Source organism: Salvia hispanica, chromosome 1 (genome assembly GCF_029641045.1).
Source record: "Salvia hispanica isolate PSC_SH4W2 chromosome 1, Shi_PSC_v1, whole genome shotgun sequence".
Taxonomy (NCBI): Eukaryota; Viridiplantae; Streptophyta; class Magnoliopsida; order Lamiales; family Lamiaceae; genus Salvia; species Salvia hispanica.
Window position 1 is genome coordinate 64524390 of NC_142692.1, and position 13290 is coordinate 64537679.

Here is a 13290-nt window from a genome sequence, read left to right on the forward strand (position 1 = left end):
CAAAAAAATTGAGTATAAATTTCTATTTGTAATAATTTGAAAATCAAATTTATTTATTAATTTTAGCAATTAAATTATAATTTCCTATTTATCCCATAATTGTAATAATTCGAATACTAAATTTATTGAATAGCGAAAAAAAGCCTTAGCAACAAAACTTGAAATTATTGAGGATTAAATGAAGACCATCTTTCTTTTTTTTTTTTTTCCAATCAAGATAATAACTTTTCAATTTAAAAAATAACTTTATCTCTAATCATTAAAATATTTAACTATCTTTTTTCTCTCTACTTTATTTCATACGACAACATTTTCTAAAATTACTTTATTTCATATGACAACATTTTCTAAAATTTCTAAAATTTTCCTCTCTCCCCAAACCAAACAAAACCTTATGCAGGCGCACATACCCAATAAAAGATGCCAAACCTCTAAAATGGCACAGATTTCAAATTTCCATTGCCCGAGGATTAAAATTAATTAAGACTAATTGTAGTAATTATAAAATAAAATTAGTACTAATAGAAACACAAATAATTAAAGTTTAGCTAATACATTTCCGATCATATCGCACAAGGCGCACGTTAGCTGCGACCGCCGTCCAACCTCTTTCAATGATCTCTCTCTGCCTCACTTCGTCGCCGTCAGCTTCTCTCTCGCTTAAGCCCTCTTACTTTTCCTCCACCAGGCCTATATACACACGATACAACCAACTCAAAAAACTCAAACAGGTATTCATATTAACATCTATACTTAGCGTTGTTGGTTTGATTTTCTTTTGCCGATGTGATTTTTTTGAAGTTAGTATTGGTTTGATTTAGAGGAGGTCGGGTAATGGAAAGGTCAGGGCGGAGCTCTCTACCGACGCGCCGGTCGCTATGGCTATCGGCGCGTGCATTCTCAACTCGCTGATTTTTCCGGCGGCTCCCTCGCCGGAGGATATGGAGGCTGAATCATTGATTGACTCCGCCGACGCGAGATTCGCCGTTATGGGGATCATTAGCTTCATTCCTTATTTCAATTGGATGGTAATTCGTCTCCATTTTGGGGATCTGGTTTGATAATTTGATTTTTAGTCAATGATTTGAGATATGGTGCTTTATTGGTGTAGAGCTGGGTGTTCGCTTGGATGGATACCGGAAAGCGGCGTTACGCTGTTTATGCTATCGTCTATTTAGCCCCTTACTTGAGGTTTGAATCACTCTTTCATTTTTCTTTGTTTTAGTAAATGTGATTAGTTTTGCTTCCTTAGGTAGCTAACGTTTAAGTTTAGAATGGAATTTACATAATAAAACTTAGTCAGAGAAGAAGGTTTCTCATTTTCTTTTTAGCACCAACTCACATACTCCACACTCAAGCACACTGGATGACTTGAACCCTAACCTGTTGATTGGAGGGGAACAATGTCTTGCCAACTGAGTCTCTCATTGGTTTAAGGGGTAATGGCACATTGTTGCTGAAACATAAACATTTCAGTCCTTTTCCATCCTAAGCTTTTAATTGCATTTTGGATGCTCAAATTCATGAATATAGTCTTAGCAGGTGAAGTTAGTAAAACAATATTCCATGGCATAGCAAAAATGTACCACATTTTGGCAGATGGAGGAGATTTGAAATTCATAAAAGAGTGAATCAACTCACAAGTTATTATTTGATGGTATTCAAAGGGAGAAATGCCATCAGCTGGCCTCTCTCATATGAGTTGAAGATTATCAAAATGTTTTGAAGTTGTTTAAGTAGCTTTGTATTGCCTATCCAATACGTTTCTAAGCTTATACAGACGAACTTATCTTCAATAGACTCCTGATGCATAAGTAACACTGGTCTTATTATCCTATTCTTATATCATATTGCACAATGGAGACTGCTTTGATAGAAAGTTAAAAAACTTCACTCTATTGGCACAATCTTCTAAATGTTTGGAATATGTGTTCAATAATAGTAGTTGGTAAATTTGCACTTGCTGCATGTTTTTGCAGATAGGTGGTTATTGTCAGTGGATTTTTTCAGGTGTAAACTCTAAAATCATGTACTCTTACTTCAATTTGCCAGCATCTGCCTCCTGTAATGCAAATTGCAAAATATCATTTAGACTGAGTAGTCTTGTTTTTCAGGTCGAATCTATCAATATCTCCCGAGGAGAGCTGGCTGCCAATTGCTAGCATTCTCCTTTGCATATTTCACATTCAGGTGGGAGAATCTCAGATTCTTCAAGGTGGTATATGAGCTCTTAACTCTAGATTAAATCAACCTTTTGTTGTTGGCAGCTAGAAGCAAGCATTAAAAATGGAGATATTCAGGGCTTCAAAATATTTAATGAGGCTGCAAACCATCTTTCATCAATAAGGAAGAAAGGCAAAAAATCCAAAGAGGTAGGTATGCTATCCAAAACAAAGATTGGAATATGTATAATGCTTACGAGTTTTCATTTAGTTTGATCAATGTTGCTTGACAGAGGGAGGAGAGAAATGATTTCCACAATCTTCCCTCTGCACGTGAACACTATAGAAATGAATTAGGTGATTGGTCCAATCCCCAGAAACACCACAGCGATCATGAATTATTGAGTGAAGATGAAGAGGGCAATGCTTGATGGTTAACTGCAATCCGTGGTTGCCTTTGTTTTAAATCTCGATATGTGCATTTACATCAATGTTATGGATTACAAGCAGGGTATCTAACAGTGTTTTGCATTGATTTGTGAATTTGAATATACATGAAATTGTTCTCGTATGAAAAATAACTAATGGCGATTAGTGAGCTTGGGTTCTGGTTTCAGACAAGTTGCACTATCTAGTTCGGGTTATGGAATTCGGTTTTAGTTTTGGGTCTATATAACAATTTTATCATATGCTGCCAAGATCATATTAGTCATTCATGTCGAATTGTTAATTAACCAAAATTACTGTATTTCATAATCAAGCCATTTCAAAGAATTGCTCTCCATTAAATTTTTTTCGACCATGTAGCATATGCAAATTTAAGTTTAGGGCATACTATCATAGTAACATTTGATTTAAGATTTTTTTATACATGACTCTCTTTCAATGAAATTTCTTATGATCGAAATGATACAGTATTACCAAAACAAGTAAAAGAAGAAGAAAAAAAACCCGAAAAAAAAACAAGTAAATGAATCCGAATTGAGCCAACGTTAAGTCAAAACTGCACATGAAATGGTTTGATAGACAACTCTTTTACACGTCGATCAGTCCCTCGATAATTGCCACCTTTCGTTTTTACTATAAATGATAAATATATTCTACATTTTCCTCACATTTTATTATAAAACCAATATAAAAAAGTGAGCCTCACATTAACTTTTTCAACCAACTTTTCTTTACATTTCTTAAAACTCGTGTCGGTCAAAGAATGACAATTAATCGGAGACAGAGGGGTATAATTATCCGTCGAGCAAAAACTTATCCCCTTTTCATTTCACTTCGTCACTGTTTCCACTTTCCAGTAAGAGCATCTCCAAGGGGAGAGGTAAATAGAGAGGCAAACTAATATAACTACCATATTTACATGTTCTTTATGAAAAATCATTCTCCAAGGGAAGAGGTATTTGAGAAGGTATTATACCTTTTTCCATTTTGAAGAGGTATCTTTACCTCTCCATCAATGGAGAGATAAATCATATAACCACCATATTTACTTCTTTTCATAAAAAATTATTCTCTAAGGGGAAAATATTTGAGAAGATATTACATTTATGTTATTTTAATGCTTTTATACTATTATTTCATTTTTTTTAAATGATATACCTTTTTATATACTTTTTATCTTTAGAGTTGATTGATTTTTAAAAAGGTATATTGCATTTCTATATACCTTTCTATAAATCTAATATACCTTTTCCATTTACCTTCTCCCCTTGGAGCTTCTACCCTTGGAGTTGTTCTAATGGCGCCTTCCTCTATCCCCTCATCCTTACTCTCCACTCTCCGAAAATCCCTCCCCATTGCTAATAGCAAACACCAACACCTGACGCACTCCTCCACCAACTCCACCGCCGTCCCCGCCGTATCTCCACCGCGATCCCTCAAATCCCGCCTCAAGAACGGCGAGACTCTATACGGCATCTTCCTCCTCACCTTCTCCCCTACGCTGGCCGAAATCGCAGGCCTCGCCGGCTACGACTTCGCCGTGGTGGACATGGAGCACGGCCACGGCGGAATCTCCGACGCCCTCCCCTGCCTCCACGCCCTCGCCGCCGCCAACACCGCCGCCGTGCTCCGCATCCCGGAATCCACCGCCGCGTGGGCGAAAAAAGCCCTAGATCTAGGCCCGCAGGGTATCATGTTCCCGATGATCGACAACCCGAAATCAGCCCGGAAGGCCGTGTCGTACTGCCGGTTCCCGCCCAACGGCGTGCGCGGGTCGGCGCACACGATCGTGCGGGCGTCGGGCTACGGGATCGACGAGGGGTATTTGAGTAATGTCGAGGAGGAGCTGCTGTTGATGTGCCAGGTGGAGTCGGAGGAGGGGGTGAAGAATATTGACGAGATCGCGGCGGTGGAGGGAATGGACTGCGTGCAGATGGGGCCGCGGGATTTGAGCGCGAGCATGGGGTATTTGTCGGACCCCGGGCACAAGAAGGTGAAGGAGGCGCTGCGAGGGGAGGAGAAGGCGGTGCTCAAGGGGAAAGCGGCGTATCTGTCGGGGGTCGTGGCCCCGCACGATCCGGCGACGGAGCTGCGGCGGAGGGGGTACCATATGGTGTTGGCGGGGGCGGACGTGGGGCTTTTCAGGAGTGCGGCGGTGAAGGATGTGAGGAGGTTCAAGGCCAGCTTGGTGGATGATGATGATGCTGGCAAGGAGAGTGTTGTAGTTGCTGAGGAGAAGTACTAGAGTGAGTGAGTGAAATGGTAAATGATATTACTGTTTGTTTGGTTTCTTCATCAATCTGATTTAGTTTTGCTCGATTTTGTAATGCTCTTCAATGAAACTGGTTATAGAGATTAAGGCTGATGGTAATGCTTGACATTTTATGCGATGACACAAACACACACTTGTTGGCTAGTAGTGTTGCTAAGATATTGCTAAGATAACCCAAGTTAAGAAATTACATACATTCATCAGTAAAATTTACTACTACATCATAAGATAACCCAAGTTAAGAAATTACATACATTCATCAGTAAAATTTACTACTACATCACAAGCAGAGATCAGGTTGTCACTTATAGTTATAGATTCATGTCCATCTGTACCACGTGCTATCTTTTATTTAAATAATTGAATTATTTACCCTCCTCTATTTGGAACATTAATATTCTCCTCCAAAACAAAATAAAAACTAATGAAAAATCTCATGGAAAAAAATCCTTTTGTTTTTCGGAAATGCCCTACCAATTTCAGAGGAAATTGACAAGAGAAAGTTGCACTTTCAGTAAATTTGTTTCTCGTAAAAGAATTTAACACATTGACCCGAGTGCACAACTGTACAAGTCCACATTGTGCCTTAAATTACCACCTGAATTTCCCGTTATATTTTCAGAACATTCAAACCACATATCAAACTATACAAATTTTAAGAGCATCCGGCGGCTAGGGCGCTGGCTAGTCTACCTTTGCACTTCATTTTTTCTTCTTGGAGCTAGTTATATTTGGGAGATCCTTTGTCCAATTAATACTACATCTGAACAAATTTGTATTTTCTCACCTTCCGTTGCCATATCTAAAGGTTGGATATCTGACAGCACCGCCTGTTGAGAACCCAGTTGCACCTCACAGTGATTGGAAAAATACTCAATTTGTGCTAAATCATGAAGGGCTTCAACAGGTAGGAAAAGTCTTTGCTTATGCTTAAAAAGGAAGGATTATCACTGCTATGCTTTATCTGAAACATATCGAGCAAGCATCAAAGTCTCTCTGGGAACAAGGATATACATCTCGAACTGTTGATACTTGATATTAAGCAAATTAAGAATACGTAAATCCTGTTGATATTAAGCATCAAATCAGTATTAAATCCTGTTGACCGTTAGTTTTTAACGGAAATATTGACGGAGGACCAAAATGATCAAATTTCCATATGTTCAAGACTACAAAATCCAAAAAATACCAATTTTGGCCTTTACTCGGAAAAAAAAAAACAAAAAAAGTGAGGATTTGTGCCTAGGGGTGGGAATTTGGGTATCCGTGGATACCCGACCTGAAAAAATCGGGTACCCAAACCCGAAAATCATCTAAATGTCTATCCAAAACCCGACCTGATATATTTTTGGGTACTCCAATACCCGCCCCGGGTATTCATACCCGACCTATCGGGTACCCAAATACCCGACTCTTTACGTGCGTTAATAACTAATAAAAAAAAATTCAAATTTTATATATTAATATAAATATAGAATATCTAAATTGACTAATATGTTTAATGTTGCATTTATTTGGTAGTATAAAATTAAAAAAAATTGATCACTTTTATTTTAAAGTATAAGATTACATTTATGAGAATTGGTAATGCAATATGTAAATAAAGTAATAAAAGTTACGCATTTAATTAAATTGTAGAAACAACCGATAATATAATTCAAAAGTCAAAATAATTATTTCAAAGGATGAATACGAGGTGAGAGTTTGGAGAAGCTGTGGCCTAGAGTAAGAGAGATTGACTTATTTATATAAGTTTAGAGAAAGTTAACCAAGTAAGTTGTAATTAGTAAATAAATTAGCCTAGCTCTTGAAGCCCAAAATGACTAAACTTAATTAAAAAAAAAATTTAAATAATAAATTGGATATTCGGGTAATACCCAATATCCGATTTATCTTAAATTTCAATATTCAATCTCATATCCAATTTTATAGAATTGGATATTGGGTATTCAATACCCGTCGGGTATCGGGTTGGGTACGGGTAAACCAATACCCGATACCCGTATTCCCAGTGCGTATCTGTTGAGCTAAAACTTATTCCCTTTTCATTTCAGTTCGTCACTGTTTCCACTTTCCAGTAATGGCGTCTTCCTCTCTCTCCTCATCCTCACTCTCCACTCTCCGAAAATCCCTCGCTAATTCCACCCCCAATTCCAACTTTCCTTCAATTTCACTCCCAAATTCTCAGCAAAAAACCCTACCACAAACCCTAACCACTAATCGCAAACACCAACACCTGACGCACTCCTCCACCAACTCCACCGCCGTCCCCGCCGTATCTCCCCCGCGATCCCTCAAATCCCGCCTCAAGAACGGCGAGACTCTGTATGGCATCTTCCTCCTCACCTTCTCCCCTACTCTCGCCGAAATCGCAGGTCTCGCCGGCTACGACTTCGCCGTGGTGGACATGGAGCACGGCCACGGCGGAATCTCCGACGCCCTCCCCTGCCTCCACGCCCTCGCCGCCACCAACACCGCCGCCGTGCTCCGCATCCCGGAATCCACCGCCGCGTGGGCGAAAAAAGCCCTAGATCTAGGCCCGCAGGGCATCATGTTCCCGATGATCGACAGCCCGAAATCGGCCCGGAAGGCCGTGTCGTACTGCCGGTTCCCGCCCAACGGCGTGCGCGGGTCGGCGCACACGATCGTGCGGGCGTCGGACTACGGGATCGACGAGGGGTATTTGAGTAATTTCGAGGAGGAGCTGCTGGTGATGTGCCAGGTGGAGTCGGAGGAGGGGGTGAAGAAGATCGACGAGATCGCGGCGGTGGAGGGAGTGGACTGCGTGCAGATGGGGCCGCTGGACTTGAGCGCCAGCATGGGGTACCTGTGGGACCCGGGGCACAAGAAGGTGAAGGAGGCGCTGCGAGGGGCGGAGAAGGCGGTGCTCAAGGGGAAAGCGGCGTATCTGTCCGGGTTCGTGATGCCGCACGATCCGGCGACGGAGCTGCGGCGGAGGGGGTACCATATGGTGTCGGGGGCGGCGGACGTGGGGCTGTTCAGGAGTGCGGCGGTGGAGGATGTGAGGAGGTTTAAGGCCAGCTTGGTGGATGATGATGATGCTGGCAAGGAGAGTGTTGTAGTTGCTGAGGAAAAGTACTGGAGTGAGTGAATGGTAAATGATCAATCACTGTGTGTTTGATTTCTTCATCTCGTCAGATGCTTGATTTGATTTTGTAATGCTCTTCAATGGAACTTGCTATAGAGATTAAGGGCTGATGATGGTAATGCTTAACATTTCTATGCGATGACACAAATTCTTGTTGGTTACATTGTTGGCTAGTAGCGTTGCTAAGATAACCCAAGTTAAAAATTTACATACATTGATCACTAAAATTTACTTGCATTGATCAGGAAAGTTTACTACTACATCACAAGCAGAGATTAGATTGTCACATGTAGTTATAGATTGATGTTCAGCTTATCACACAAATTTATGAATCCATGTTATATAGCATATAATGATCAATTCTTGTTTAGAATGTGGCTGGGGATGTTGAGATGCATCCAGTGTCTCCAACATGTGCTATCTATTGAATTATTTACCCTCCTCCATTTGGAACATAAATATTCTCCTCCAAAACAAAATAAAAACTAATGAAAAACCTCATGGAAAAAAATCCTTTTGTTTTTCGGAAATGCCCTACAATTACAAAGGAAATTGACAAGGGAGATGCACTTTCAGTAAATTTGTTTCTCGTAAAAGAATTTAACACATTGACCCGAGTGCACAATTGTACAAGTTCACATTATGCCTTAAATTACCACTAAATTTCACGTTTTATTTTGAGAACATTCAAACCACATATCAAACTATACAAACTTTAAGAGCATCCCCAACGGTGGACTAGCCAACCCCCTAGCCACTGGCGAGCAGCTAGGCGTTCGCCTAGTCCACCATTGCGTGCGGCTAACAGCAAGGACGAAAAAAAATCCCTAGAGCTAGGACATGGACGACATCGGCTAACCGGTCGCTAGCCGATATAATTGTTTTTTTTTAAATTTTATTTATTATTTCAACTCTATGTTTTTTTTGAATGTTTTATTTCGTATTTGTCATTTTTATATTTGCTAGGCTAGGACATTGGCTCGGCGGTTGCTAGGCTCGGGCATTAGCTAGGCTGTTGCTAGTCCATGATGATGTGGCAGAAGGAGTTTTAGACTGGGTTTAGGCTATTGCTAGTCCACATCGATGTGGATGCTCTAAGCGAAGCATATTATTAAAATTTGATCCATTCATTTTGATCAATAACAATAAAAAAAGCTTCTTACACCGGCGATGAACTATATTGGGTGGATTTGGATACCCTGCTGCTCTGTATTCAGCTATAGCAAGGATGCTATTAGCACAATATATATATATTCATAAATTATACTCCCTCTGTCCTATTAAAATTGAAACGTTTTCCTTTTTTTGTTTGTCCCATTAAAAATGAAACGTTTCCTAAAATGGAAACAACTCTATCTCTACTTTTTCATCTTTCTGACTTTACTCTCTCCTCATCAACTCACAAAACAACACTACATAAAATTTCGTGCCAATTTCCAAATGTTTCATTTTAAGTGGGACAGAGGGAGTACTCCTTTGTCCCATAAAAATATAAATAATGGATGTGACACGAGAATTAAGTTAAAAATGGTAAAGTAAGAGACAGAAGGAGATAATAGTTAAAGTGGTGTTAGTGGATAGTGGAACTATATTATTAAATTGATATAATTTTCCAAAAGTGGAATGCATATATTTTGTGGGACGGACGAAAATAAAAAATGCACATAATTTTACGAGACGGAGGGAGCAATAACTAGTAACTGAATGAACAAGCGGGGGATCCAAATCCGATTTGGGCTCAACTGAACAAGTCCACATTGAGCCTTTAAGGTTACCTAACTTCATATCCCAATCACTTCAATCCAAATTCCATCTGCCCACTTGCATTAATATCGCCTCCCTCCTTAGATTGTCAAACTCAAGATTTGATAGAGGAAAAAGCTCAACTCACACCATGGCCTTTCCAAAATCAAATCTTTTTCACACCGTAATTGTATTCTTCCTCTCAATCCAATTCAAAGTATTGTGCAGCACTTACCAAGTTGGAGGCTTAGCTGCTTGGGGCATTCCATCCTCTTCCAACCCAAAAGTCTACACAAATTGGGCCACCAAATACGATGGCCTCAACATAGGAGATTCTCTATGTAAGTACACAATCATATAACTCTCTCTCCCTCTCAGTCTCAATCCTAAATTAAATGTGAATGTGCAGTTTTCTTGTACCCTCCAAGCCAAGATTCAGTGATCCAGGTGACAAAGGAATCCTACGAGAGGTGCAACCTCAAAGATCCGATCTTGTACATGAACAATGGCAACTCCCTTTTCAACATCACAGAAGTGGGCAATTTCTACTTCACCAGCGGCCGATGTGCCAAATCTCAGAAGCTTCACATTTTCGTTTCTGGGAATGGATCCTTCGTTGAAGACGACGACCCGGCTTCTGCGCCCTCCTATCCCACGGTTTTCGGCGCCATTCCGGTCCAGGCCGCCTCTGCATCGCCGTCGCTTCAGATCCCGGCTTTCATGGCTTCAGTTTTGTTGGCTGCCCTTGCGCTTGTTATGTATTGATTCATCCATTTTGTTTGTTGATAATTCAATTTTACTCTTCGGAAAACGGACCAAATCTTTGAAAAGAGTTGAGAGATCTGTCGGCACACATTTTTGTGTAAAGAGAAATTCTTTATTGGTTAAATGTAAAGGAAGCTTATAATTCTCAATGAAAAAGATGTGTCGGTTTAATTTGTTGTGCTCTTTTTATGAAAAAAAACTTTTACCATTGGAATAGGACTAGGATTTGGAGGACCTGATATTTTAATTTTTTTTCCTCAATTTACTACTCTCTTATTACTACTCCATATGAAAATGTATGCCAATAAATTTGAATTAAGATTGTTTTCTGCCAAAATTTGTACTATCCCATCTTCAACGTTTCATTTTTGTTCCATTATGGAGTATATATCATTTCCTATCATTTTTTTCTATTAGACCATCCACAATAAGAATAGGCCAGTCATAGGTCAGCCACTCTCTCTCTGTCACGTCATCAGCAATAAAAATCCACCTGCCACATCAGCATTTTACTCAAATAGGCTAGCCTTAGGCCAGCCGCAATAAAATAATTCAAAAACAACTACATTTACGAAATTAAATTTACGATTAAATTACGGAATTAAATTTACAAGACATATACGAGAAAATTCATTCATTTCATTAAAAAAAGGGTACATAGATAAAAAAAAAATACATGATTCTTTTTAAAAAAAACGGGCTTCCACACACGAGCCCCGCCACTCTCTACTCGTCGCCGTCCTCGCCGCCGCCACCCGGGTTATCTGAGCCCACGTCTGAACCCCCCACCAGTGCCCTCGTGGCATCCAAATCCACCTGCATGTTCTCGAGCATCGAGTGGAGAAACCTCTTCTCCGTTGGTCAGTTGCGGCCTTCCACTCTTGGAAGACCTTGTACATCCGTTCCTCCATTTTTGCACGCGAGAATAAGGTGTACTGCGTGTGGGTGGGGGGGGGGGGGGTTGCCGAGATGACCTCCTGGGGCGATAGGGGGGATCCTCCCCTCGCTGCCCGTTGCGCCCGCTTTTGGCCAACCGGGCGAGGGCGACGAGTAAAGGATGGAGGGGACGAAAACTCCTCAGCATCCGGGGGAGGTCGTGGGATCCGCCGCTGCTGCCGCTGTAGTCGCCGGAATAATTCAGCCTCTGCTTCTTCGGCCACCCAACGTCGCACCCCGCCCGGAACTTCTCACAGTCCTTCAGCAACACATAGCATTCCCAGAAGGTGAACTCCTTATACTTCCCCGGCAAGGGGAACTGACTCTCCGCTATTCTCCGTGCGTCCTCCTCATTCTGCCCACTAGTCAGCATGCCGAGGGCATTGGCGTACAACCCCAAAAATCGGCCGACCGCGGACCTGATGCATTCCCACCCCTTCCGGCACCCGTAGGTTGTTCGCAACTAGCGGATCGTCGCAAACTGACAACCACGCCTTGGCCACGTCGGCGTACTCATCCTCCGTCCACTTCCTCCGCGTGGGGGTGTCGTGAACAATGGGCTGCGACGACTCGCCGACCACCTTTCCCTTCCCCTTGGTCTTCTTCTTCTTCGGCGCGGCCCGACCCTAAGGAACGGGAGTGTTCGGCTCCCCGGGATCGATCCCCATCTCATGCAATGACAAAAGGTCATCGCCAGTGAACTGCGTCTCCACTTGGGTCGACGTGTGAGACGAAGCCGTCAAAAAATCAAGAGAGGGACGATAGACCGTGTCCCCCCCCCCCCCCCCGGTGACCCCTGCATACCGGGCTGCACCCCTCCCTGCCATACCGGCATCATCCTCATCATCTGTTGCATCATCTGCTGCTGCATCTAGGGCATACCTCCCCACTCCGGCGTTGCCTGCCCGCCGCTGGCCTGCACCTCGCCCGGCATCCCCCTGGTTCCCCCCCCCCTGCGCTCCCGCCATCATCCCCATCAACTGTTGCCAAGGGACGTTAAACCCTGGGCGCATCTGGCCCCATCCAGATCCCACGGGTACCATGGGAGTCTGAGATCTGCTGGTCGCCGGACTGGACTCGTTGTTGTTGTCCATTGCTCGATATTGCTCTTGTACAGAAATTTAGAGAGAGAGAAAACTCGTTAAAACAAGTGGTGCAAATGAAAATGAAACTAAAATCGCGTATATATAGGTTTTCAAAAAAAAATTTAAAAAAAAATGAAAATTGGGCGCTGGCCGATCGGCACGCCACAATGGCGGCCAGCGCCCTCAAATCGGCTAGCCCACGCCGATTTTTTCGCCGATTCACGGCTGGCCGATTCCAATAGTTCGGCTAACCGACCGGCTAGCGACGCGAATCGGCTAGCCGGTGGGCTAGCCGCTATTGTGGTTGCTATTACGATATTTTGAGATTTGGTGCATGTAATGTTACAAATCGCAAGGTTTCACTAATTTAATCAGGGTCTATTGCTCCCTAAACCATGAACTTATGGTTTATAAATTATAAAATTAATCATGAAAATAGTGAACTATAATGAATTGTGCAATTTCTAAATTCAGTGTTTTCGACCATGATTCAAACCTAGGTGATGGTATACTCATCTATTTGGAGTAGAACTTTTATGCATGGCTAGCTGCATACCTACGGTATATAAGGAATAATGGATGATTTTCTAGAGATGGAATACCTTCAACACTTGAATCGGCTTATGGAAGCTTCTTCGGATATTCCATTAATAGTTAAGTTGATAATGAAGCACAAATTAATTGGTAAAACGCTTTTCCTTCTTCAATAGCTCAAAAATTTGAGTTAAATAGCAGAATTGCAGAAGCTGAAATCAAGAACGATGAGCTGCA

General features: G+C 41.8%; 2 protein-coding genes across 3 annotated transcripts; both read left to right on the forward strand.

Moving 5' to 3' along the window:
• The first annotated feature begins 459 nt into the window (after positions 1–459).
• Positions 460–2821, forward strand: LOC125219339 (zinc finger matrin-type protein). Of its 2 annotated transcripts, none has more exons than XM_048121288.2 (6): positions 460–731; positions 822–1028; positions 1112–1191; positions 2115–2190; positions 2268–2376; positions 2456–2821. In XM_048121288.2, the coding sequence occupies exons 1-6, from the start codon at positions 615–617 to the stop codon at positions 2470–2472; spliced, it is 606 nt and encodes a 201-aa protein (XP_047977245.1). In that variant the 5' UTR covers positions 460–614; the 3' UTR covers positions 2473–2821. The 2 variants fall into 2 exon arrangements, with proteins under 2 accessions (XP_047977245.1, XP_047977244.1); XM_048121287.2 differs by having other exon boundaries at positions 463–731; positions 2268–2372.
• A 6814-nt stretch (positions 2822–9635) lies between these two features.
• Positions 9636–10669, forward strand: LOC125224514 (early nodulin-like protein 8). The gene is made up of 2 exons (XM_048127923.2): positions 9636–10074; positions 10143–10669. The coding sequence occupies exons 1-2, from the start codon at positions 9885–9887 to the stop codon at positions 10496–10498; spliced, it is 546 nt and encodes a 181-aa protein (XP_047983880.1). The 5' UTR covers positions 9636–9884; the 3' UTR covers positions 10499–10669.
• The last annotated feature ends 2621 nt before the right edge of the window (positions 10670–13290 follow it).

Bases quoted from the DNA above. Each gene is read 5' to 3' on its own strand.
- LOC125219339 (XM_048121287.2), top strand. From the start codon at position 615: ATGATCTCTCTCTGCCTCACTTCGTCGCCGTCAGCTTCTCTCTCGCTT. The intron at 1,192-2,114 runs GTTTGAATCACT...CTTGTTTTTCAG, and splicing joins TATTTAGCCCCTTACTTGAG to GTCGAATCTATCAATATCTC. The intron at 2,191-2,267 runs GTGGGAGAATCT...TGTTGTTGGCAG, and splicing joins TTTGCATATTTCACATTCAG to CTAGAAGCAAGCATTAAAAA.
- LOC125224514 (XM_048127923.2), top strand. From the start codon at position 9,885: ATGGCCTTTCCAAAATCAAATCTTTTTCACACCGTAATTGTATTCTTC. The intron at 10,075-10,142 runs GTAAGTACACAA...GTGAATGTGCAG, and splicing joins CAACATAGGAGATTCTCTAT to TTTTCTTGTACCCTCCAAGC.